This window comes from Alosa pseudoharengus, unplaced genomic scaffold, assembly GCF_046254945.1.
Source record: "Alosa pseudoharengus isolate Yale_2024_CS ecotype anadromous, Long Island Sound unplaced genomic scaffold, YU_APseudo_1.1 YU_APseudo_1.1_scf_2, whole genome shotgun sequence".
In the NCBI taxonomy this organism is placed as follows: domain Eukaryota; kingdom Metazoa; phylum Chordata; class Actinopteri; order Clupeiformes; family Clupeidae; genus Alosa; species Alosa pseudoharengus.
Genome location: NW_027468663.1, coordinates 48,186,193 through 48,209,345, shown reverse-complemented (window position 1 = coordinate 48,209,345; position 23,153 = coordinate 48,186,193). Strand labels below are relative to the sequence as shown.

At 41.2% G+C, this 23,153-nt stretch overlaps 1 protein-coding gene across 1 annotated transcript; it reads left to right on the top strand.

Annotated features, from left to right (window-relative positions):
* The first annotated feature begins 1,953 nt into the window (after positions 1–1,953).
* On the top strand, positions 1,954–22,057 carry dtna (dystrobrevin, alpha). The gene is made up of 20 exons (XM_076295282.1): positions 1,954–2,020; positions 2,640–2,720; positions 3,285–3,498; positions 3,868–3,953; positions 4,385–4,539; positions 4,977–5,082; positions 5,719–5,885; positions 6,293–6,417; positions 6,916–6,924; positions 7,086–7,169; positions 9,372–9,462; positions 10,017–10,108; positions 10,573–10,686; positions 11,764–11,860; positions 14,352–14,514; positions 15,528–15,617; positions 17,104–17,261; positions 18,910–19,002; positions 20,350–20,383; positions 20,849–22,057. Exons 1-19 carry the CDS (start codon positions 1,954–1,956, stop codon positions 20,365–20,367), a joined length of 2,010 nt encoding a protein of 669 aa, XP_076151397.1. The 3' UTR covers positions 20,368–20,383; positions 20,849–22,057.
* Positions 22,058–23,153: the final 1,096 nt, after the last annotated feature.

Here is a 23,153-nt window from a genome sequence, read left to right as displayed (position 1 = left end):
TGTGCTCACAAAAATATGTTCCTCACTGCGAGCAAAATGTGTGTGCACTTAAAAATAATTTATTTTATGATTTGTAATATGTAATATTGTAAGTGGGATACTACATATATTAATCACCCGTCAAAGACTAGCTTGGCACTAAAGTAATCTTGCAATCGGACACATATTATTCATGATAAAAAAGACACATGCAATACATGGTAGTGCATTTGTTCCTTCCGTTAACCAAATGTGGGGCAAAGATCGAAAGGATATTTCCATGCTAACCGGATCCCTGATATTTATATTGATTTTGAATCATTTCATGTGACTGTTTAAGACCTGCCACCAATGGGGTTTTCTGTGCGTTTAGGATGGATGACTTTCTACTGATAGCATGAAAATACATATTTTTACATTTGTACATCTTTTTACAGAAGATACACAGAGTTCTGTTTGGAGTTCAAAAGGTCACAGAGTAAATGTCTGTGTTCACAATGTCTGTGAATCCACTTGCAAGTGCCCCTGACATGTGTACAGTGAATTGTCTTTGGCCATATTTCTGTACGGTACTGACTGTAAAAATGGGGTCTGCTAAGGCTGGCAAAATCAACCAAACACAGAATTTACACTACATAAACAAAATAGTAATAACACTGCAGTGAATTCCACCATTATTTAATAAAACACCTTGTAGTTATGCATTACTACATTGAGGTCCTTCTCAGTTAAACTGTCTTTGTATGCTGTTGATGTATTTTGCATTTGGTCGCTCCCCCAACTGGAGGGCTTAATCTTGTATAATGATAGGGAACAGTGTCAGTAGTTTGTTCTTCTCCCAGCATCTGAAGCTGCTAAAGTAGTATCAATTAGTGGAGATGTCAGTGGAGGCCTCTGATGTCAGAAAGACTGTGTAATACCTTGCTAACTAATGAATTGATTACAGAGGTAAATAGCAAAAGTTCAACTCTACTCACTAATAACAAACTCCAGTGTAGAAGCTCCTGAACTCCCATGCCCAATACTGCAAAAATGTTAGTTAATGTTAGTATCTTTTGAAAGTCAGTCCTTTACTACCAAATGAAAATGGCCACTGCTCACATTCATTTGGTCACCAGTTCACAATTTACAAAAAAAGCAGTAAGTCAGTGGAAACAAAAAGCATTGTCAACTTATTGAAAGAAAGACCAAAGAAACGTGCACCCTCTAGTTGGGAATGGAGCGGCTGGGTTCTCTGCTGCCATGGTAACACACCACATGATGAGGTGTATTAGATTGCCTTGGACAGAATGCAGTGAGGCATAGTTGGCCATTCTGCCATGTGAAAACTCAGCTCCACTCTCACTCCAGTGTTTCAGTCACCTAACAGGGGAAAGTCCTTTTGACTTCTGTTTGTGTGTCCCACACTGTCAGGCTCTTTTCAGGTAAGGCAGGATGCCATGTGGTGTCGTCACTATGAATGTGAGAGACACAAACTCTGGAGTCATGTGCCAGAGCCCCTCGGTGCACTTAGCCTGCTTGGTTTACACTCATCCAATTGCAGTTTTGTAGGGTTGATTTCTAAATGACAGTACAATGACAGGCCATGTTTGTTAGGTCTGTGAGCTTTGACTGACATCAGTGTGAATGACAATTAGCAAAGACACTGTCTGGAACACAATAGTTTAGTAGTGAACATAGAATATTTTAAGTCTGTGGTTAGGGACAATGAACCATTGTGTCCCCAGTACTCAGAAATTACTTTGTTGATATTTCTTTGAGGCTCAAAGTTTTAACACTGAAGCCGTTTTCATTTGCACTCTCTCTTTGTATATACCCAATCCTTTGCAAGCCTTTTCCAGCTTCAAGTCTGTTTTATCACCGTCATGCCTGTATTATTACTTGTATTATATTATATGGTAGGATTTAATCAATTTTTAATGCCATCTAATTTGATACAACTATGACTGCAAATGCTTTTGTTGTGTGTGCAGAATGACTGAGGAGTGTGGAGTGAGGAGTGAGACCATGGCAGACAGAAGACACCTGTTTGCAGAGATGCGTAAGTAACAACAACAGATTAGTACTTGAAAAGGGCAGACCCTGTACAACTGAGTAAGCACATAGTTGGACCACTCCAGTCTTTTATGGGAAGGGCCATGCTGGAGTTAAATGAGAATGCATACAGGCACTGAAGGTGCATTTCAACTTATTGGTTGTACCTAATTGTGTTATGTGCCATGGCTAATTGAAGTAACCCTTGCCCTCACCTTAATGTGTGGCATTTTTTGACATCAAGAAGAGTGATGATGATCAGTGGGTGTGTAACCTTTTGCTCCTGTGTTGCATTCTGTTAGTTCTTGACATTAATTATGACATTATGACAAGTATGTGCCTTTATCATTGCAACATTGTGTCATTTTGAATGCTGTCATTTTTGCAGAACAATAGGCTTAAAAAGGTGGAAATGACCTTGTTTGCATTGTGCAGACAAGGTAGAACACTCAATTGTATAGGTTTTGATTATCTTCTACATATATCCCAAGCTCATACTAATTACCTGAAGTGTTCCTTGTCTTATTCTGTTGTTTTGTGCTGTACTTAATTTAAAGTATTACAATGGAAAGAATGAGCTGAATCATATGCTACATTGTTTTAATCCTGGATTTTTCTTTTCTCAGGTGCACAAGAGTTCGACTCCATTAGGTTATCAACCTACAGAACAGCTTGTAAACTCAGATTCATCCAGAAAAAATGCAATCGTAAGCAGTTCTCCATCCCTAAAGAAGAACATTTCCTTTGAACCTAATGAATGCTATAACATCTTAAATAGCAGTTTGTGAACTTGATAAATACTTAAAGGGACACCAGGCAACGTTTTCGTGTTAATTAATCATCTTCGTAAGTCGGTATATGGTTAAATGACTTATTACGGGGCGAATGAAGGCTCTCTCGCCCGTCCCTACTGCCTGTAGGAAGAATATCCCACTTGCAAGTTCGGTGTATCCTACCCGCCGACCGAAGCAGGAACAGTTTACAGCACAGAGGCAGGCTAACGAAACGCTAGAGATTGTTGCAAACGTGTGTATAATGGCAGAGCCGGCGAAGAAGCAGCGAAAACCCTTGACGGAAGACGCAAAGAAAAGGAAAAGAGCTTCAGACCGAGCGAGGGGGAGTTTCGTAGAGAAAAAGCATCAGGCTTGCCTGGTGTCCCTTTAATATGTAGCTATATTTAGGCAACATATGTATAAACATCTCATATTCATCATGCAAATTGAGTTGTTGAGTTGGCTCACTGCACTCTTGTTTTGTCTCCCTCTATGTAGTACACTTGGTTGACATATGGAATGTCATTGAGGCTTTCAGGGAGAACAGTCTCAACACCATGGACCTCAACACAGAGTTCACTGTGGCTCGTTTAGAAGCAATACTCTCCACCATCTTCTACCAGCTGAACAAGCGAATGCCCTCCACCCACCAGATCAATGTGGAACAGTCCATTAACCTGCTGCTTAACTTCCTGTTGGCTGCTTATGACCCGTAAGTTAGTGTGGTGTGATCACCATCACTACTGCTTGCAGAAGCAGTGTAATCTAGTGTTTAAGTCCCAGGTGTGATGCGTAAGTAAATAAAGTCACTTGAGACTCAGAATTTTCATTGCAAAGTGTTACGAAATTATAAAATGAAGCTAGACCTGTCCAGTTTTTCTACCACTCTGGACCTGTCCTATTAGCCACATATCACATGTCAAGGATATACAGTATGAGCCTTTACAGGGTTATTTAAATATGACCCCATGCTCAAAACATGTATTCCTGATATGAGTCAACTCTTGCTGAATACTGAAAAATTATTATGTTGGAGGAAGGTTTGTAATATGCCTTGGCTTACATTAATGTTCTCTTTCAGGGAAGGCCTTGGAAAGATCTCTGTCTTTGTTGTGAAGATGGCTCTTTCAACAATTTGTGGGGGAAAGATTATGGACAAATTGAGATGTAAGTGTTGGGCCTTTCCTCTGTTGTTGAAACTATTTAAGAGAGGCAGCCTATATTTCCCCTTAATACTACCCGATGTCACGGTTAAGACAAGCTATTTATGCTAATACTTTTGAAGTTGCTTGCTACTCAAGGACACATTATGAAAATATAATACACTATATACCAAAAATGCATATACTTGCCTTAGAATTCATTTTGTATGTAACTTTGTAAGTAATTCACTGACTTGTAGTCAAGTCACTGCATTATTACACAGTGTATTGCAATACAGAGATGTTCAGCCCAAACATGGTTTTGAATCAGCTGGCCTCCCATCCCTATACTATCTCATCAATCAGTTTTATTTTCATTTGAACTGTCAAGTTGGTACGCAAATGGGAATTAGCTATCGCAACACCAGGATTAACAAGTCTCCTTTTCTTGTGTAGATATTTTTTCACAGATCTCGGACTCTGCTGGGATAATGGTCTACTCCCAGTTCGACCAGTTCTTGAGGGAGGTGCTCAAATTACCCGTCACTGTTTTCGAAGGACCCTCCTTTGGCTACACAGAGCAAACCACACGAACCTGCTTTCCACAACAGGTGTTGTCAGCAGCACGCTTTGCATGCCAAAGTATCACCTCTACTTGATATAAGAGCAGGAACCTGTAACTACTGCGTGACAGCATGATGGGAAATATACAATTATCACAGTAGTCTCAGGAGTTGCGCACTCTCGCTGCCTCAAACAATGTGTCTTGTGTGTTCAACACAAATAGAGAAACATGGCATCAATTTAGCAATTTCCTGGAAGTCATGAAGTTATCCAGAGGTTGTTTAGACTCTGATCAAGCCTGTCACAGAACTTGTGTTGCAGGATCAATCACAGATGAGACAAGACAAGAAAGTAAATATGTGGCTTAGCGGCACATCCAGTTTAAGAGAAAGACATGTAATGCAAAGATGCTTATTCTGCTTATTCTGCCGTTAAACTAAGATAACAAAGCCTCATTCTTCTTTCCCACATTGGTGGTCTACAGAAGCAGGTGTCTCTGAACACATTCCTGGACACGCTCATGTCAGACCCACCTCCTCAGTGTCTAGTGTGGCTGCCACTAATGCATCGCCTGGCAAATGTGGAAAATGGTGAGTCACTTAAGATGCTAAATATTTTATTTTGAATATTTGGTTCAAGTGGGTAGTACAGTTTTGGGTATTACATAAATAGTTTGCACTGACTCATTCTATATTGGGAAACTAGACACAAACACAAACTAGACACAATGTCATCAGAGAACACCATCAACTAACAAATATGCTGGTGTCATTACGTATTAAGCATATTAATGGAATGGAAAACCACCGTCACGAGGATCTAGTCCTCATCTTCCCTGCATGTGTTTCAACCCTCTTGCCCCAGGAAGATAAAATCACTGGCATTGTACTGTGTCGCTCATTATTAACTGTATGAGACGTAATAGAACACAAACAAAGCCAGAGTGCTGTGCATCACCAAAGCCAGCAGACAAGCCCAATGATTTCCTCAGCAAGGAGCAGGCAGCAGGGTAGCAGCGAGTGAATGGCCATCTGCCTTTCCACACACTACACTCAATGATTGGGAATGGTGGAGGGAAATGCAGGAGAGCCCACTTCCAGATTTCCTCTTTCCTTCTCTTGGCATCTTTAAAGCAGTGTGTTGTTATCTGTTCCCTGTGCACCCTGCCCCCTCCCTCTCTCTCTCTCTCTCTCTCTCTCTCTCTCTCTCTCTCTCTCTCTCTGCAGTCTTTCACCCGGTCGAGTGCTCCTACTGCCACAGCGAGAGCATGATGGGCTTTCGCTATCGCTGCCAGCGATGTCATAATTACCAGCTCTGTCAGGACTGCTTCTGGAGGGGGCATGCTAGTGGTTCCCATAGCAACCAGCACCAAATGAAGGAATACACGTCATGGGTGAGAGGGGGGTGGTGGCCTTGTGCATGTGTTGCACATGCATGTATGCGTGTCACATTTCAGGAAATGCTCTTATACTTTTTTTTAAATGACAAATAGTCAATTAAAATTTGATTAATCATGTCTGCTCATACCTTTTAGCGGTGTTGCCTTGACCTCTAGACAGAGTAATGTGATCATGATTATCTGCTCGTATTGTAGTGTCATGATGAGCTCAAATTACACAAATGTGTTAGACTTTGTGATAGTTTGAATTATTTATAATCTTTGATGATTATAAATATGTGTTATAAAGTGTTTGAGTAAAATGGGTAATGGGAAGACTTGTGCAAATCGTTTTTGACATAAGAGTAGAAGACCCTATTATTTTTCATGTTTGATTGAATAATATATGTGCTCCCTTACAGAAATCTCCTGCCAAGAAGTTTTCAAGTGCTCTCAGTAAGTCTCTGAGCTGCGCCTCTACCCGTGAGCCACTGCATCCCATGTTCCCGGACATGCCTGAGAAACCGCTCGGCCTCGCCCGTATCGTGTGAGTGAAGCCTACTCGGGCCCAGTCCATCTCTTCCAGTGGGCACCTGACCAATTTCAGAGTGTTTACAGTTTCAGTGATTATTGAATGACTTTGGGAGGGCTGATTGTATTAGTTTGCAATGCCATGGAAATTCGAAGTATGTGGTGAAATGTGAACTTTTAAGAAATTTTATGTGAAATTAGAGAGTATTGTTAGTTGTATGTCTGCAGCGGTACAGAATCTGATAGCAGTGAGGTGAGTTAGATTGTATTCCTGTGCTCCTGATGAAGGCCATGTGACTGCAGACATCGCAAAATAGCAGTCACTCAAAATGCTCTGTTAAAAAAAACAAGCTGAATATTCAGTCAAGTGCCAAATTGATGAATGCAAATATTACCAGCTGTAGTTTCTTTTCAGCTGTACTGTCTTTTCTTGTCAGTGTCTATCAGCTGTAGACACTTCACAATTCTGTGTGCATTTAATATCCATATCATTGTTTTTTTCTGCTGCCAATAGTGACACCTGGTAAGTGAATTATTGATTATTTGACCCTGACGCATAGGCTAATGCCATGACACAGTGTACAGTATCCCTTGCACATAGCAGTTTGACTGAGATGAGTCATTAGAGATGTGTCAAAGCTGTGTTGTGTTTTGGTTCATATGTTCTCCATGGCCTCTCCACAGGCCTCCGAGACCAATGAACAGCATGACAGACATTATGTTGTCTCATTCGATGCCCTCTACAGGACTACCTTTCTCCAATAAAATGTGAGTATTCACAAATAAGGATGATTTTATTGCCAGACTATGTAAAATAAGTGTATTACTCAACTGAAATTTACATAAATCTACCATGTAAAGGGCATTTATTTGATTCTTTCTTTTTTTGGGGGGTGGGGGGGTGGGGTTGCTCTATGTTAGTTTTCATGTTCTTTGTTGTATTATTATTTCTATGTGATATAAATAGAGATTCTTATTCCAAGAATGATGGCGTTGAACATGTTAACATTCTGGCTCCAAATATTTTGCATGAGAAAGGGTGAGTGATCTAGGCCAAGAATCATTTGGTGATTTGTTGGAAGTAGTTGAATTGCATGATTCAGCATTGATTATGGTCATTCATTTGAGCATGTTTGAGATGAGTAATAGGCATGGCAGCGCTGGTCATCATATTATTAACAAGAAATATGCACATTGAAAATGATCAAGTTACAAAGTATGTCTGGAGGCAATATGTTACTGATAGAGTCATGTTTTAAAGGGATTACAAAATTAAGGCTAATTAATGTATTTGTTTTTTCCCCACTTTCATTAAATGAAGCACAACATGCAATACAATGCAGCATATAGGTCTTTCTTTGCAGTAAGTGCACGTCTTGCCAACATGTCACATGACATTTTGTAAATGTTTGTTTTATCTAAACTATGTTAAGGTATAGATTAAAGGTGGTCAAGACCAGCCAATGTATGATTTACAGGAGATAAAGGAATGTTTCAGGGAACACGTCAAAACCTTAAGGAAGAGCTAAAGTGTAACTTACAAACGTAGCATTAAGAAGGTATTGGGAAATGAGGCCTTGTTTATTTCCTCATGATTTCACTCACATGTGTCATCTCTATCTCTCTGAAACCTACGCTGTTTCAGGTTAAACTACAGCCCTGATTTTGCAGATAAACTTACAGATGAGCACATACACATTGGGCTGTATGTCAGTCTACTGAAAAACAACCCAGCATGGTTAGTGGCGTTCAGTAGTGACAGTTCTTCATTCAGCTTATCCTCTTATCCCCTGCTTTTTAACTTGGCATAAAACACCAAAAACATATAAGGCGTGCATTTTTGAGGAGCAAATGCAACGGTTGTGTAATCAATCAGTCCAATCAGTCTTTGGACTCTTACTTACACTCTGGCCATAAGTGGTCTGTAGTTTCTGAACTACTTTAACTAATTTCTCAGTTCTATGAACTTGTAGATTACATTGGTGTTTACCGGCATTGATAGTGCATCCTGCTTTTGCACCAAACCAACCAGTACTGTAACAGTCAATACACATGACGCGTCTAAGCCAGGCATCTGAGATCTGAAATGACTCACTGCAGCTTTGTTTTGACAATCTTAACAATCTGCAGGGATTGTCATATTAGTCTCAGCTGTCATATGAGTATGTGAGACTACTAATGTGATATCAGCCACTTATTTTGGCTATACCATGAGAGACCACTCTGCATGCATTAGTTCTTCATGTAATCATTCTTGTATGACATTCATTAGCCATATTGTCTAAAGCTCTCATTTTCAAACATCTCTCTGCAGTGGTAGCAAAAGTAACTGCTTTTCCAATTTCTCTGTTTTACATAACTGTATGTGTGAGTGTGTGTATGTGTGTGTGAGAGAGAGAGAAAGAGAGAAGCAAAGGGAGAGAGAGAGAGAGAGAGAGAGATAGAAGCTATTAGAAACATGTTAATGTTGCAGAAATGTGGTATGAGACATGCGGCATCCGTAGTGTCTGGAATGGCTAAGCACTAATATGTTCATGTCTCCATCCAGTCTTTAATTTGCAGGACTTGTATTCATCCCCGATATCAGCAACCAAGGCTCCAAATACCCCTATTTATTCCACTGTCTGCCCAGGCGCTCTATGCATCTGCAATGAGGACAGCTTTTGGATTTGCGGTGCGAGTTGCACTGCGAGTCACTTCCTGTTGTGTGGTGTGGCCTGAGAAGGGGTATTTAGAGCGCTGTTGTGTGGTGTGGCCTGAGAAGGGGTATTTAGAGCGTTGGCTGGCAGCTCTCTCCCATCTCTGATTTCTAGAAGCCTTGTAATTGCATTATGAGATTGTGTCTGTCACAGAGCTTCCTCATGTGATTGTGTTTGTGCTGATGGTCTTTCTCTCTCTCTCTCTCTCTCTCTCTCATCTTCTCTTTCATGCGCACACACACTATCTCTGCCGCCCTGTGCTGACTCGCAGTCTACTGGAGAACAGCAGCAATAATCAGGATGACGAGCACAGTCTCATTGCACGCTATGCATCCCGACTGGCCACCGACGGAACGCCAGTGGTATGGACATCACCCCCTATGTAGCCACAGAAACATGTCCACCATCAAGTGCTTATCTTACACACACATGATAGAAAGATACTGTATATGTATGACCCTGATTTAAATGACGGGCAGAGCTGGGAAATAAGGGAAGCGTGTCTTGTGCAGGACTTTATATGTGGTGTGTGGAAGCGTTGTGCAGACCCACCCTTGTTTGCACGTATGATCTTTCCCATGGTATTAAATCAGGAAATTGATTTCGTCAAGTTATTAAATTAGCTTTAGTGGATTTTTGCTCGTTGCCTGACTTTGCATTTTGCTGGTCATTTAAATAGGACCCATGATGTAATAACACTGATATGAACAGAGTGAGAACAAATTAAACACAAAGATATTTTCAAAGAAGTTGTAAACATTAGGAGTAGTTGTGTTGGAGATAATTGTTTTTATTTTCACTTGGAAACTTGTTTATGACAACACAACACAAACAACAAAGCAAAATGCTGAACTTTCCTTGAAATGACCAGTGCAAACCTCCCCTGAACACTTGATTGTTTTCATATGGAAATCAGCCACAGTCTAGGATTCCCTCAGACATCTCCTTCTCTTTGGATGCCGCTAAGCAGCAGAGGCAGCTCATTGCTGAGCTGGAGATCAAAAACAGGTGAGCGTGCCGCTTGGCTCATCACACTGTCACCCCACTAACACAGATTTAGGGCAGGCACACTGACGCCTGTGCCATGCTTGAGTGTGTCTGTATATGTGCATGTGAGTATGTAGGCATGCCTTCATGTCTGTCTATGTGTGTGTGTGTGTGTGTGTGTGCGTGCGTGCGCATGTGTGTGTGTGTGTGTGTGTGTGTGTATGCATACAGTAAAGAAGGCGTCTGTGTAGTTAAAAGTCATGGCTAGTGTGACTTGAGGTGTGGTCAAATTTGACAAACAGAGGCGAACGTTCATGGCGAACATGTTTTCTCTGAACAGTTACATTTGAACGATTTGGTGTAAACATTTCATTGTAACGGTAACACTTTGTCCAGCTCACGTCCCAAAACCAACCAACAACCTTTGGTGTGATGTGTGCATGCTCATCATATCCATCCATCCATCTATGCCCCTGTCCCCACAGGGAGATCCTCCAGGAGATCCAGAGGCTCAGGCAGCAGCATGAGCAGGCCTCCATGCTGCCCCCAGATAAAGCCCAGCAGAACCCCACACTCCTGGCTGAGCTGCGGCTGCTCAGGTACAGACTGTCAATATACAATGCAATATAGGGGAGCCTTGGCTTCTGAGATTGTGGATGAGTACGAGTCCTACTACGGTGACAAAACCATGCAAGTGTTTCGCCACTCCTGACGCCACTACAGGATGTCTGGATACCACATGAATATGCTACTAATGGCATGATATAATATCTAATAACGCACATGCTTACAGATTTAGGAACAGACTGCTGATCCTAGTAGTCCATAGCTGACTTGACTTGCAGGAGGCCATGAAAGTGCTTTGTATTTGAATGAAATAATACAAATGAAATACATGAAACTGTAAGACACATATCATTAAAGGTCAAGTCAGCAATTCTGATGTAATGCACTTTTCAGTGAATTGCTCCTCTAGCTGTCTGTTTGGGCTTAAAAACCTCTGGTGTTTGTACAGTCCTTGCACTGTAAGAATAAAACAAACATTCTATCTTATACCCAGCCATAAATACATTTGTTAGTTAGAAATGCATTGTATACAGTAGGATAGCTAGATGCATTTTTTTGTGCACTTAACACAGGTATTTTCACTACTTAGCTCTTCTATGTGTCTTCTAATCAGCTAGTTTAGAGAATGGTTGTGAATGGTTGTGACAGTTGAGATGGGCGTGGCTTCAGCTTAGTTCAGCACGGTGGACCTGTCCACAGCATTTGAGAGCAAAGTATACCGGTCATTTTTTCACGATTTTGAAGCCTAATTTGATATACTCAACAATGTTTTTATTATATACTCAGATTTGTCTGGGTGGTTAATTACACCTTAATCTGTGGTGCGACAAAGTCTGAACATTTTTTATGAATTTACAGGCCTAGAATCCTGTTTACCCCTATCCCTCCGCAACACCTTATCTCTATTTGTTTGGACACTGTCTCTGATAATAACACCGTCACCTGTAAGATGGAGCTGAAAGCAGTGCGACATCTGTATTGTGTGACCTCTCACTATGCCTGAGGCTCCATTGATTGATTCACATGGGTTCTTGCCTGGATCTGACTCTCTCTGTCTCTCTCTCTCTCTCTCTCCCTCTAACTCTCTCTCGACTGATCTCCCTTGCTAGGCAGCGGAAAGACGAGCTGGAGCAGAGGATGTCCGCCCTGCAGGAGAGTCGCAGGGAGCTCATGGTGCAGCTGGAACAGCTCATGATGCTGCTGAAGGTGACAACACACACAGAGAAAGAGAGAGACAGAGAAAGAGAGAGAGACAGAGAGAGAGAGAGAGAGAGATGGACAGACTGACACACACATTATCCTTTGACACATAATCCTGCTCACATTATATGTGCAGAATTGGCTGTTAATAGCTGTGAGCTGGTTGGTCTGAACTGGCTAAGCTGATTGCAGTGTGTCTTCCTATCCTTTCCCTTTGTTTAAGAATGGCAGGACTCCTGTACTAACTGCTCTGACGTTGTCAGCACACCTTTGTGTAGTATATCATAGCAGAATATTAGTGATTAGTGAGATACCTTACATGACTTTTCACTGGGGGTGATGCTTATACTGCCTTTCATTATTTCATGTTTTTAAAGCCTTTAAAGGCCTCTCTGCCTGTACAATTATATAAGAATCATCAGGGGAAAACACAAGTTGTACGTAATTACATATTAGTATAGTATAGTATATATACTGTTTTGATCCCGTGAGGAAAATTTGGTCTCTGCATTTAACCCAATCCGTGAATTAGTGAAACACACACAGCGAACACACAGTGAGGTGAAGCACACACTAATCCCGGCGCAGTGAGCTGCCTGCCAGCGGCGCTCGGGGAGCAGTGAGGGGTTAGGTGCCTTGCTCAAGGGCACTTCAGCCGTGGCCCACTGGTCGGGGCTCGAACCAGTGGGCCACGGCTGCCCCATGCTGCATATTAGATGTGAGCTTCATCTAATCTCATACCAAACTGCAGCACTCTGCACATTAAAGTCCTATTATCCAATAACTAAAATCAGAGCCGACAGTACCCGTCCTTTTCCAATGCACCTGCAGAATCTGTGACTGAGTAGACATCTGTTGTATCCACTTATCTTAATATGAATGATTCCAGGTTATTTTTGGATACAGGTGTCAGGCTGTTTTCCTGTCACCAGTGTTTGTGCCACAGCCCATTTTGCATCTGGGTTTTTCAAAGTACCCCCCCCCCCCCCTCCCCAGGAGAATCCAGACTCTTTTTTTATAATCTTGGGATTTTCTAGCATTTCTTGGACAAGTCAATGAAAATGTGACATGAAATGAGAGAGATGGGGAGTGAAACCAGGAATACCTCTCTAGCGAGAGCTTGAGGCTGAGAACATGAGCACTCAAGATTCACGCTCTAGAATCTTTGATCAGCACTACTGCTGCCCTGCTACTCCAGCAGATTCTCTTATTGATACTGATACTAATGCTGCTGTTAGAATATTACTATTTTGAAAATAATCATGAGTGAATGAATCACGAGTTTGTGTGGCTATGCATTATACAACATCAGCAATAGCATGTTATCAGCTATTGGCTGAGCATGTAGTTTGTTAGCTGATGAAGTAACATTTGTTTCCATTAGTTTGTTGCTATTTGTTTCATTGAAGTCTCGTGAGAGCTAAAGATGCATTCAACTATGAAACTAACTGCATGTTAAAGTGTTTTGCTGGAGAATTTTTTTTATATAATGACGCCAAAAATGAATTTAGGCTTATGTGGAATTTCCCAATGCATGACACTATTGGATAAACAATATCTGAAATTACCTTCCAATTTTGTCATGGTGTTCTCATTATAATGTATTGTAAGAATAATGTTATTGTTTCACAATATCCATTGAAAATCCCAATACAGTGACAATGTTGTGAATGAGGCAATAACTGGCAAATTCATAACGATAGAACACAGGCACTGAAGGAAGGACTGAATGTCTGAACTATCACACTCTGTTTTAGTGCAGTATCATAACACTTGGTCACACAACAGACTAACTGCCTTGAATACTCAACCTGGTTGACAACTGGACCTTCCCCAAACCTCACTCATTCAGCAGGCGTGTTATTATTAGTTTGTTTCTCTTTTCTTTCTTTCTTTGGACAGCATGACAGTATCACAGTTGGACAGTATCACGTCTTCCCACACAGCTCAGTCTTTTGTTGTCAGGAGGATTTTGACAGTATTATGATTCCTGATAAACCACAGAGACTTCATAATAAGCATCCCAGACCCTTATGATCTTTTATCTCCATTAACAGAGCTTGCCTACATCTATTTTGTATTATTGCATGTTACACATATAGGCCCAATTTCCTGTACATGGATTAAGCCTGATGCTAGACTTAAATTCTAAATGGAGATCTCCATCAAAATTGCCTTTTTGTCCAGGACTAGGCTTAATCCATGTACGGGAAACTGGCTTGCATAAAGCTTAATAGATTGCTCTTGTTATGGGCTCTCGACACAAACAAAACAAGACTGAGGCACAGATTTCCTCTTTGTTTGTCTGCAAATCATTAAGCTAGCAGGCACCAGGACCCTGGGGATCAAGCATCCTCACTCTGAAAGCGTTCCCCCTCAGTGGTCTGTGAAGCTGTGGTGGCGGTCTGTGAGTCGCCCAGGCGTTACCCTCTAACCTCAAACACACACACACACACACACACACACTCACCCCCTCCGTCTTAATCCTTTGTTTCAGACACAGGGCCCGGGCCCCTCCCCTCGCTCCTCCCCCAGTCACACGGCGAGCCGGCCCATCCCCATGCCAACGCAGGCCAGCTCGGCAGGCACCACACCCACCCAGACCCCTCAGGACTCGCTGATGGGGGTGGGAGGGGATGTGCAGGAGGCCTTTGCTCAGGGTAAGCTTGCCATTTGTCCTGTGGTTAGATCTGTGCAGGCCGGAGCAGTGTTCTGGATGGAGAGAGAGAGAGAGAGAGAAAGGGAAAGAGAGAGAGAGAGAGAAAGGGAAAGAGAGAGAGAGAGAGAGAAAGGGAAAAGGCCCAGAAACAAAAGGGCCGCTTTCACTTTCATGTCACATGCAGCAGATGTCCCCAGAATGCCACACCAAGTGTTGTCAGTAGACAGCGTTCCACTGGAATGGAATGGAGCGGAATGGAATTTAATTGATTTGGAAAACAAAAGAGCAAACAGAGGGGGATGGGGTTGGGGGGTCTGTGCCAGGCTGGTTAGGACGTGAATCACACCCATGATTCATGTAATTATCCACAGCCGTTCATTATCAATATGGAAATGATGGCACGGGGTGAGGAAGAATTCCAAAGTGTTTTGTTGACAGGTGCCTCACTCAGAGAATTGGGATCTGTTAAACCACATTGTTCATGATAATTGATGTTTATTCAAACCACCAGGAGGCCGTTGTGACTAACAATAGAGGCTGAGGCAGAATACTTCACTTGCAGATACAGTAGATAATACTTAATGACTATGACATTCACATGGACCATGTGACATATAACATACTCATGACAGATATACAGGCACTGGTAATAACAGATACAGTTGATATCTGATATATGTAGTTTTAAATATCCCTAGAAATGAATAAGTGTAAGTCTTCTCTTTGTTTGGTATAATGAAATGTGGTTTTGTATTCTGTATACTCAGTTTACACATTTAACTTCAGTGACCACTGCATTTTGGGCACACAGTATTGCATGGAGTGGAATGTGAGAAAATTAGTGTACCAGTACTGCTGGTTGGCCAATCAATGTATGAAATTGATTATATTACAACAGAAGCTATGTGTCAGCTTTAGTCTAGAGAATAAGACAGTAATCTGAGTAAGCCTGCCTGCAGTGGGAATGTGTTATTAACATGTTTGCTTTGTTTTTTACCACTTTTCGGTCCCTAGGCTCTAGAAGGAATTTGAGAAATGATCTCCTCATTGCTGCTGATTCCATCACCAATACCATGTCATCACTGGTCAAAGAACTGAACTCAGGTTTGCACTTTGGATATGTTGGATAGAGGCATAACCACAGATACTGATTTATAGAGAATGAGAAGCAGTAGTTGTATCAGGAGCCTGGTCATCTTTTGTATTTACTCTGTATTTTTCTTAGAAAATGTTATCTTGCAAGCTGCAGCTATGGGGATTAAATGTCATATGCGCTACATTGTTGTTGTAGAGCATGGCCTTCGTGAGTGACCTTGAATGAGAAAGGTTACTATTAGGCCAAAATATTGGTTGTGTCACATTTAGTATTTTGTCTGTTTGGGTAGGAGAGATTATAGTGGATGGTCTCAAAGGATTGTAGTGTATTCATTCTGATTATTACTGTTTTAGAATATTGCACAAGTTAAGCATGTATGCTGTTGTAGGTAATATTTAGAAGTTTAACAAAAAGTTATTGTGTGCACATTCCACCTTCTGGCAGGTGCAGGACAAAAAAAAACTAGTGAAAAGTGAAAAAAGATAAAATCCGCAACACTGCTTTAGACTCCCATGTATTTAATGTACAAAAGGCAACGTTTCGACCCTGCTGGGTCTTCTTCAGGCAAATGGTGGACACATTTTATGAAGGGATATATGTAGCCTTACAATCAGCTGACCTACCATGTGATGTAAACTGGTATGATTAGGTCTAAGAGCCTAGCTCAGCTAGTTTAAAATGAGCAGCAACAGGACTGCGCTCATCCCCTGTTCTAATAGTGCTCCTGTGCTCACTGATCCTGGTCTGAAGCGCTCGCGTTGTTTTGCCCACATATGCTAGGCCACATAGGCAGCGAACCAAATAAATAACATGTGTGGTGCATCATGTAATGACACCGCGAATGGATAGTGCAAGTGTGCAAGTGTGTGGATGATTAAAAGTTTTACATTTATGTGTGTACGAGCATTGGGCGCAACTGCCACATTTAAAGTTATCATCAGGCATACTCAGAAAGGAGGTCGTGGGTTGCAGACGTATGTCATTTTTGACTAGGCGGTCTCTTAAGTTAGGAGCACGCTTAAAAACCAGCTTAGGTTTTTCTGGAACAACTCTCATAAATTTAGCGTCCGAATCAATAATGTGCCAATGTTTGTAGACAGTTTTTCTGAATTCTGAAACAAGCGGAAAATATTTTATGCAACGTAAAGGGGACTTGCTTGGATCTTTAGTGCGCTTTTTAATATTTAAAAGTTTAGAAGGTGTGACCACTTTTTATTCCAAAATGCAATTGCGGTGATCAATATTCATATTGTAGACACTTGTTTCATCTGATAATGAACATACAGAGAGGTACTTAGACCTTTGTACAGTTCAGTAGAATTGAATGTTTAACACAATCTGTACACTGTCTTTCTATTGTCTGAGCTACAATTACATATTAGCATATTATTAAATGTGAATGGACTGTATTTATGATCTTATGATCCTTGATGATACTTAATGTATGGTGCTGCCACAGTAGGGTGGACTAACTGTTTGTCTTTATGTCCACAGAGGCTGGGAGTGAAACAGAGAGTAACATAGACTCAGAGGGGCGCCTACAGTTTGAGGACCCTGTCACCTCTCCATCGTCAGAGGTCTACCTCGCACATCTCAGCACCAGAAAACCAGGGTATCCTCTTACACTGACATTCTGTGAATGTGCACTAAGTGTTGCGTCTATCTAGACCAGGGGTGTCCAAACTTTTTGACTCAAGGGCCACATTGGGTTTTGAAAATTGGCCGGCGGGCCACACAACAAAAAAATAATATATATATATATATATATATATATATGTGTGTGTTTTGTATAATTTAAATGACAAAGTAATTCTGTTGTAGAAAATTAATTTCTTAAGAAATACTGTTCATTTGATGTTGTTTAATTCATTTATAAATGGTGCACTGTCACTTTAAGCCAGCTCCACTAGCCTATGGCTAGTGCTGTGCCTATGGCTCACAGTTTATAAATGGTCAGTAGTGGAAACTACTGTTGCCATCGCGATTTCCTTTTAAAATTTTCTTATAAAAAGGAGATATCAATTAACAATAACAAGCCAGCTGGAACCTGTCGCAGTATCTCCCTCTTGTGCACGCTCAAATGCGTTCCCAATTAAATGGAGTAGCATAACGTAGTTAGATCTGCTGCAATGGAGATACTATGTATCTCGATGTAACAAGCTGTTTTGACATTGACATGGTAAACGCTCTCTAAGAAGAGTGTAAAGCAGTTTGCAGTAGCCTAAAGTTAATCACAACGTTGTCTATGCTGGAATAGCGAGCGGCCTATGATAACCTAATTAATTAAATGCACGGCAGGCCTGATTAAAGTGCGTGGCGGGCCGGATCAATGATAAACTAATAAATGCTCGGCGGGCCGGATTAAAGTGCGTGGCGGGCCGCAGTTGGCCCGCGGGCCGTACTTTGGACACCCCTGATCTAGACAGAGACTGAATGAGTTAAGAAGAAAAACATTCTGAAATTCTGCACTTGTTGTAGTAATGTGTGGCTAACCTGCAAACATTGATGAGAGCAAAGAAAGAGAATATTATATACTGGCTAGCACAGGTTCTTGTGCAGATCAGCAAATTCTGAGCTGCACTTGATAGCTGCATGTGGTACAGTGTGAGGGACCAGGCAGTAAGGCAATATATAGCACATGAGCAAATCCTCACCATCACCATGTCACAAGTATAAGGCCCACTCTATGGAAACAGTCACAAGTATAAGGCCCACTCTATGGAAACAGTCACAAGTATAAAGCCCACTCTATGGAAACAGTCGCCCCAATAGACAGGAGGGCATGATTAGAACGCTCCTGGAAAAAGGTCAATTGTCAGTTTAGGCAAACCGTTTATGTTAGGCTACTTAGGAACGAGATAAAACGTATTATGGTCTGAGCGTTGCGTTACACATGCCCCTGGCCAATGTGATCCCCACCTTACAATCACTACCACTCTCTACCCTCTTGGACGTAGTATCCATTCTTTGTTTTTAATGGATCATGTAAGGATTTCTGGATTCAGTCATGAAACTCAATATCAGAACAAATACTAGGTTCACTCTGTTCAGGTTTTTTGACACTGCTATTGCCAGTCTGTTTTCTCTCTTTTCACATTGTTTTCTCATTGTAACAGAACCTGTCTACTGCCTGATGACATGAATGATCCAATATGAAATACTGTATAATGATGAACATATTTGTATTGTGCTGAAGTTACATAGAAAGAATGAGTCTGTATGCAGTCCATGTTGACGGTAACTGTTCCAAAAAAGTGACAACAGCGACTTCTTTGTTGGTGTAGACACATGAATGCTGAGACATATGAGAATGATTTGGTCCAGGAGCTGGAGACCGAGTTAAAGATGGAGGAGTACCTGAAACAGAGGCCCGATCCAGAGAAGGCCTACATGGTAAATTGTGTCTGTAAAATGCATGACAAGTACAAGTCAAAAAGTTCATCCACGTTGTTAAATGATGACCAAACTGCGCCCCCTACTGACCAAAAAAAGAAAGAAGATATTATGGTGATGTCCAGCATTAGTTGTTTATAGCAGTTAACAAGCATACTACAAATCCGGTGATTTTTAAAAGGTAGAATGTGATATTTTATACCATATCTTCGCTCAGTTTCGTGCTATGGGCTCTGTAATCTGAGTCTACAGTTGATATCAACATAGTCCAATATAGGCATATCATATGTCCATATTTATTTTATGCTGGTCTCTAAGTAGTATAAGTATAAGAATATATACTCTTTTGATCCCGTGAGGGAAATTTGGTCTCTAGCCTGGGTGTTCCCATGCTGCCTTGCGCGCGATTTGATTCACGCTGCTAAGGCAGCCTGGAGACCATGGAGCAAATTTTCGCCTGAGATAGGAGACCAATCACAGAACAAGGGGGAAAGCAAGACGATGATGAGCTATGCACAGACACATTTGATAGACATCCGTGGCACCCAATAAACGGATCTGGGCATTTTTTTAAAATACGAGAAAATGAGAAGTGGTGGCGCTAGCCAGGCTATTTGGTCTCTGTATTTATCCCAATCCGTGAATTAGTGAAACACACACAGCACACAGTGTACACACAGTGAGGTGAAGCACACTTCAGCCGTGCCTACTGGTCGGGGTTCGAACCGGCAACCCTCCGGTTACAGGTCCGAAGTGCTAACCAGTAGGCTACGGCTGCCCGCTAGACTTTATTCTTGCACTGTTGCACTGTTGCACTTATTTATTTGCACTATCACCATGACACTCACTCTCGTAGAGCACCGTGCATACAGAATCACAGGCTCAGTCCCTGCCCTGTCACTGCAAGAGCCTCATGCTTGATCATCCTTAAGCACACTATGTGGATATTTGATTTTGTTTTATTTAGTATATTTAGTATTTTTTTTATCTTCTACTGTCTTTACTGTTCAGTGGTGTTGTTTTTATATTTATATACTTATATTACTTTCTCTGCTGTAAGTGCATGTTGTGTGTGATGTCTGTATGCTACTGAGACCTTGAATTTCCCCTTGGGGATCAATAAAGTATCTATCTATCTAGTTGGATGAACAAATCTTCAAAAAAGATGCGTCCTTCTGATCAGTGTTTTGTATACTGCATACTACATGTAACAAGAGGTGGGCTTCTACAGTAGCCCTGTGTCTGGTGGGAGATATACCACTGTCATTTACATCACAGTTTAAAATGTGTTCTCTAAATGCCTGTGGTTATACAGCATTTATAATGGGTAATGTTTTATTGTTCCAGGTTACATCACAGGAGTGAACACGCTGGACCAACAGTGAGTTAGGCTGCTTTACTCACACTGCTTATTTATAATCAACAACACAGGGTCAATGTTCACTGCATATGTTGTCAGTGTATTTCTACATAGTTAAGTATGTATAAGTATATATACTCTTTTGATCCTGTGAGGGTCAATTTGGTCTCTGCATTTATCCCAATCCATGAATTAGTGAAACACACTCAGCACACAGTGACGACACAGTGAAGTGAAGCACACACTAATCCCGGCGCACTGAGCTGCCTGCAACAACAGCGGCGCTCGGGGAGCAGTGAGGGGTTAGGTGCCTTGCTCAAGGGCACTTCAGCCGCGGCCCACTGGTCGGGGCTCGAACCGGTTACCCTCTGGTTACAAGTCCGAAGCGCTAACCAGTAGGCCACGGCTGCCCCAAGTTTATTGTGTTGTCATAGATTAAAAAAAAAAAATGTTATACATTATATGTGCTGTTTTTTGTCCTTGTAGGCACAACTGGTAGAAAAGACACATGAAGATGACCAGGGTTGCTACCAAGGAGGAGTGGCACAGAGAAGGGAGTTCTAACACTACTGAGTACAACCATAGAGTCATAAATAGATATCTGTGTGTGAGAATATATATGTATCTGATATATCAATATATATTTTTAAAAAACAGACTAAATATTTAAGTATACTGAACTGAACAGGAGATTTTAATAATGGAGCTGACTACAACACCGCTGGTGCCATACAATCAAATGACATGGAGATTATTTGTTGTTGATGTTCTTGTCACTGTTTCTGTATGTTTCTGTATGACTGCTATGTTTTTTCCCACACTTCAGAGATGTTGTAAGAAGAATTGAACTGTGGGCAAACAGAGTTCAGATCATTGGGTGTAGCTGCTCCCTGTCTGTAATCATGTTTTAGTCAAATTATCAACAACCCAATGATCTGGTATATGTTTGCTCCCCAGTTAGTACTTCTGACACAAGGAATTCATTTCATCGCTCATTTTTTTCCTCAATAGGAAAATGAGATGTTGCTTTGTTTGATACATATCTTTGAACCGAGTGCACTGCCTTAGCCAGTCAGGCAATCTCTCAAAGCCTGGCATAGATACTGAAATATACAAAAGAGCACTGGATGAAAATGAATTTACATTAAATCTGATGCTGGAAGATCAAACTGTCCAGTGGAAGGATGTTTACTGTGTGTTGTGTGACACAATTTAAAGAGTGGAACTGTGGAATTTTTTTATGATTGGGTGTAAGAGATGATAATTAAGAGCATGCGTTAATTCAATATTTCAATAATTCAATATTTGTTCACTGAGATTGTCTACTTCTAAACAGCTATAAACATTGTCAGTGTTTGTCATTTGATGGTATGACCAAATGGGTTTGTCTGCTTTAGTTTTTCACTCACTCACTCATCCTTACTCTGTCTTATTTCTGTCTTACTGTCTTCATAGCTGAGTCACTGTTCAGACAACATCTTCAGACAAAGCTGCTTCTTTTCTTCTTCCATAAACTATCTCACTGCACAATTCACTGAATAATGTTATTGATATCCACTGGCATTACAAAACGTTATCCATACAGTCATTTTGTGACCTTTACATAGCCTAGGCTTAAATGTTTTTTTGTTTATTTCAGAGATTTTTGCATGTTGGTAAAACAATAATAAAAGTGAAGATCTGGGCTATATTTGCACATCTATTTTTTTCCAACTGAAACAAAAAGGCCTATTAGTTAATTTACAGCCTTGAATTGACAAAAAAAAGAATCAAAATGTATAGTCAATAAGTGGCATATGGTCTAATTCCCTTTTTAACAACATGCATCTTTGAGATGCCATTTCGGTTAGAGATAGGCCTATCAGGCTACTTGCCACCTGTTATCATGGTAGCCTGTGCACGTAGGCAACTGAAATTAATTACTTTATGCCTGTAGTTGATTTCTTCAGAAATAACCTATGAAATGTAGCCAAAGCATTTAGTTTTACATGAGTATCCTGAAAGACAAATGTTTGCATCGTCTTTGCAGCACCCACCTCTGATCCGTGTCAAATCACGTTTGCAGCTTAGGTCAAGGCATTAAGGGAGGCTTGATGTGATGAATGACCATGCCTGGGGAAGAAACAACGACATAAAAGAAGGCTAAGCCTAGGTCTTAGGCCTATTTCAATTGAAGTTTAATTACTAAAGTCTCAAATGGCATAGTATAGCATAGGCCTAAGGCTAGTAAAGATATGCTGGCTAGTAATCAATAAAGATATGCAGATAGCTAAAACATCCAACAGCTTCGCCATCGAGATATCTGCCCTCCCTGCCGACGCTCAGCCAACACAGAGAAACAATAAGTAATTTTACTGTGTGGGCCATGAGAAACTATAAGTTATACTTACTGTGTGTGGGCCACACCTGGGCCAAGAGAAACAAAATAAGAGTCATTTTACTGTGTGTGGGCCACACCTCGGCCAGAGCAAATTTTTTGTGTCAGTTATCAGTGACTGGGACATTTTTGGGCCGGGGGCCAAGCCAGAAGTGGGCCAACTCTGAGGCAAGGTAGTGGCCGTTGTGGGCCAGATAAAATTTGCTATGTGGGCTGTGCTGTAAAAATCAAAACACACTGACTGACATACCACGTGCCTTCAAACTGCACACAATACAAAGTAGGCCAAGTGTAAAAAGTCAAGATTCATATCATCTGTAACCCAAGACACTGCGGTTACGTTAACAGTAGAGGGCTGAAGCATGAATGCATAAGAAGCAGTAGAATAAAGAGAATATCAATATCAAAACCGTA

Coding starts and splice junctions, on each gene's coding strand:
- dtna (XM_076295282.1), top strand. CDS start 1,954: ATGACTGAGGAGTGTGGAGTGAGGAGTGAGACCATGGCAGACAGAAGA. Junction 7,170..9,371: donor CTACCTTTCTCCAATAAAAT/GTGAGTATTCAC, acceptor GCTGACTCGCAG/TCTACTGGAGAACAGCAGCA. Junction 10,109..10,572: donor GAGCTGGAGATCAAAAACAG/GTGAGCGTGCCG, acceptor CTGTCCCCACAG/GGAGATCCTCCAGGAGATCC.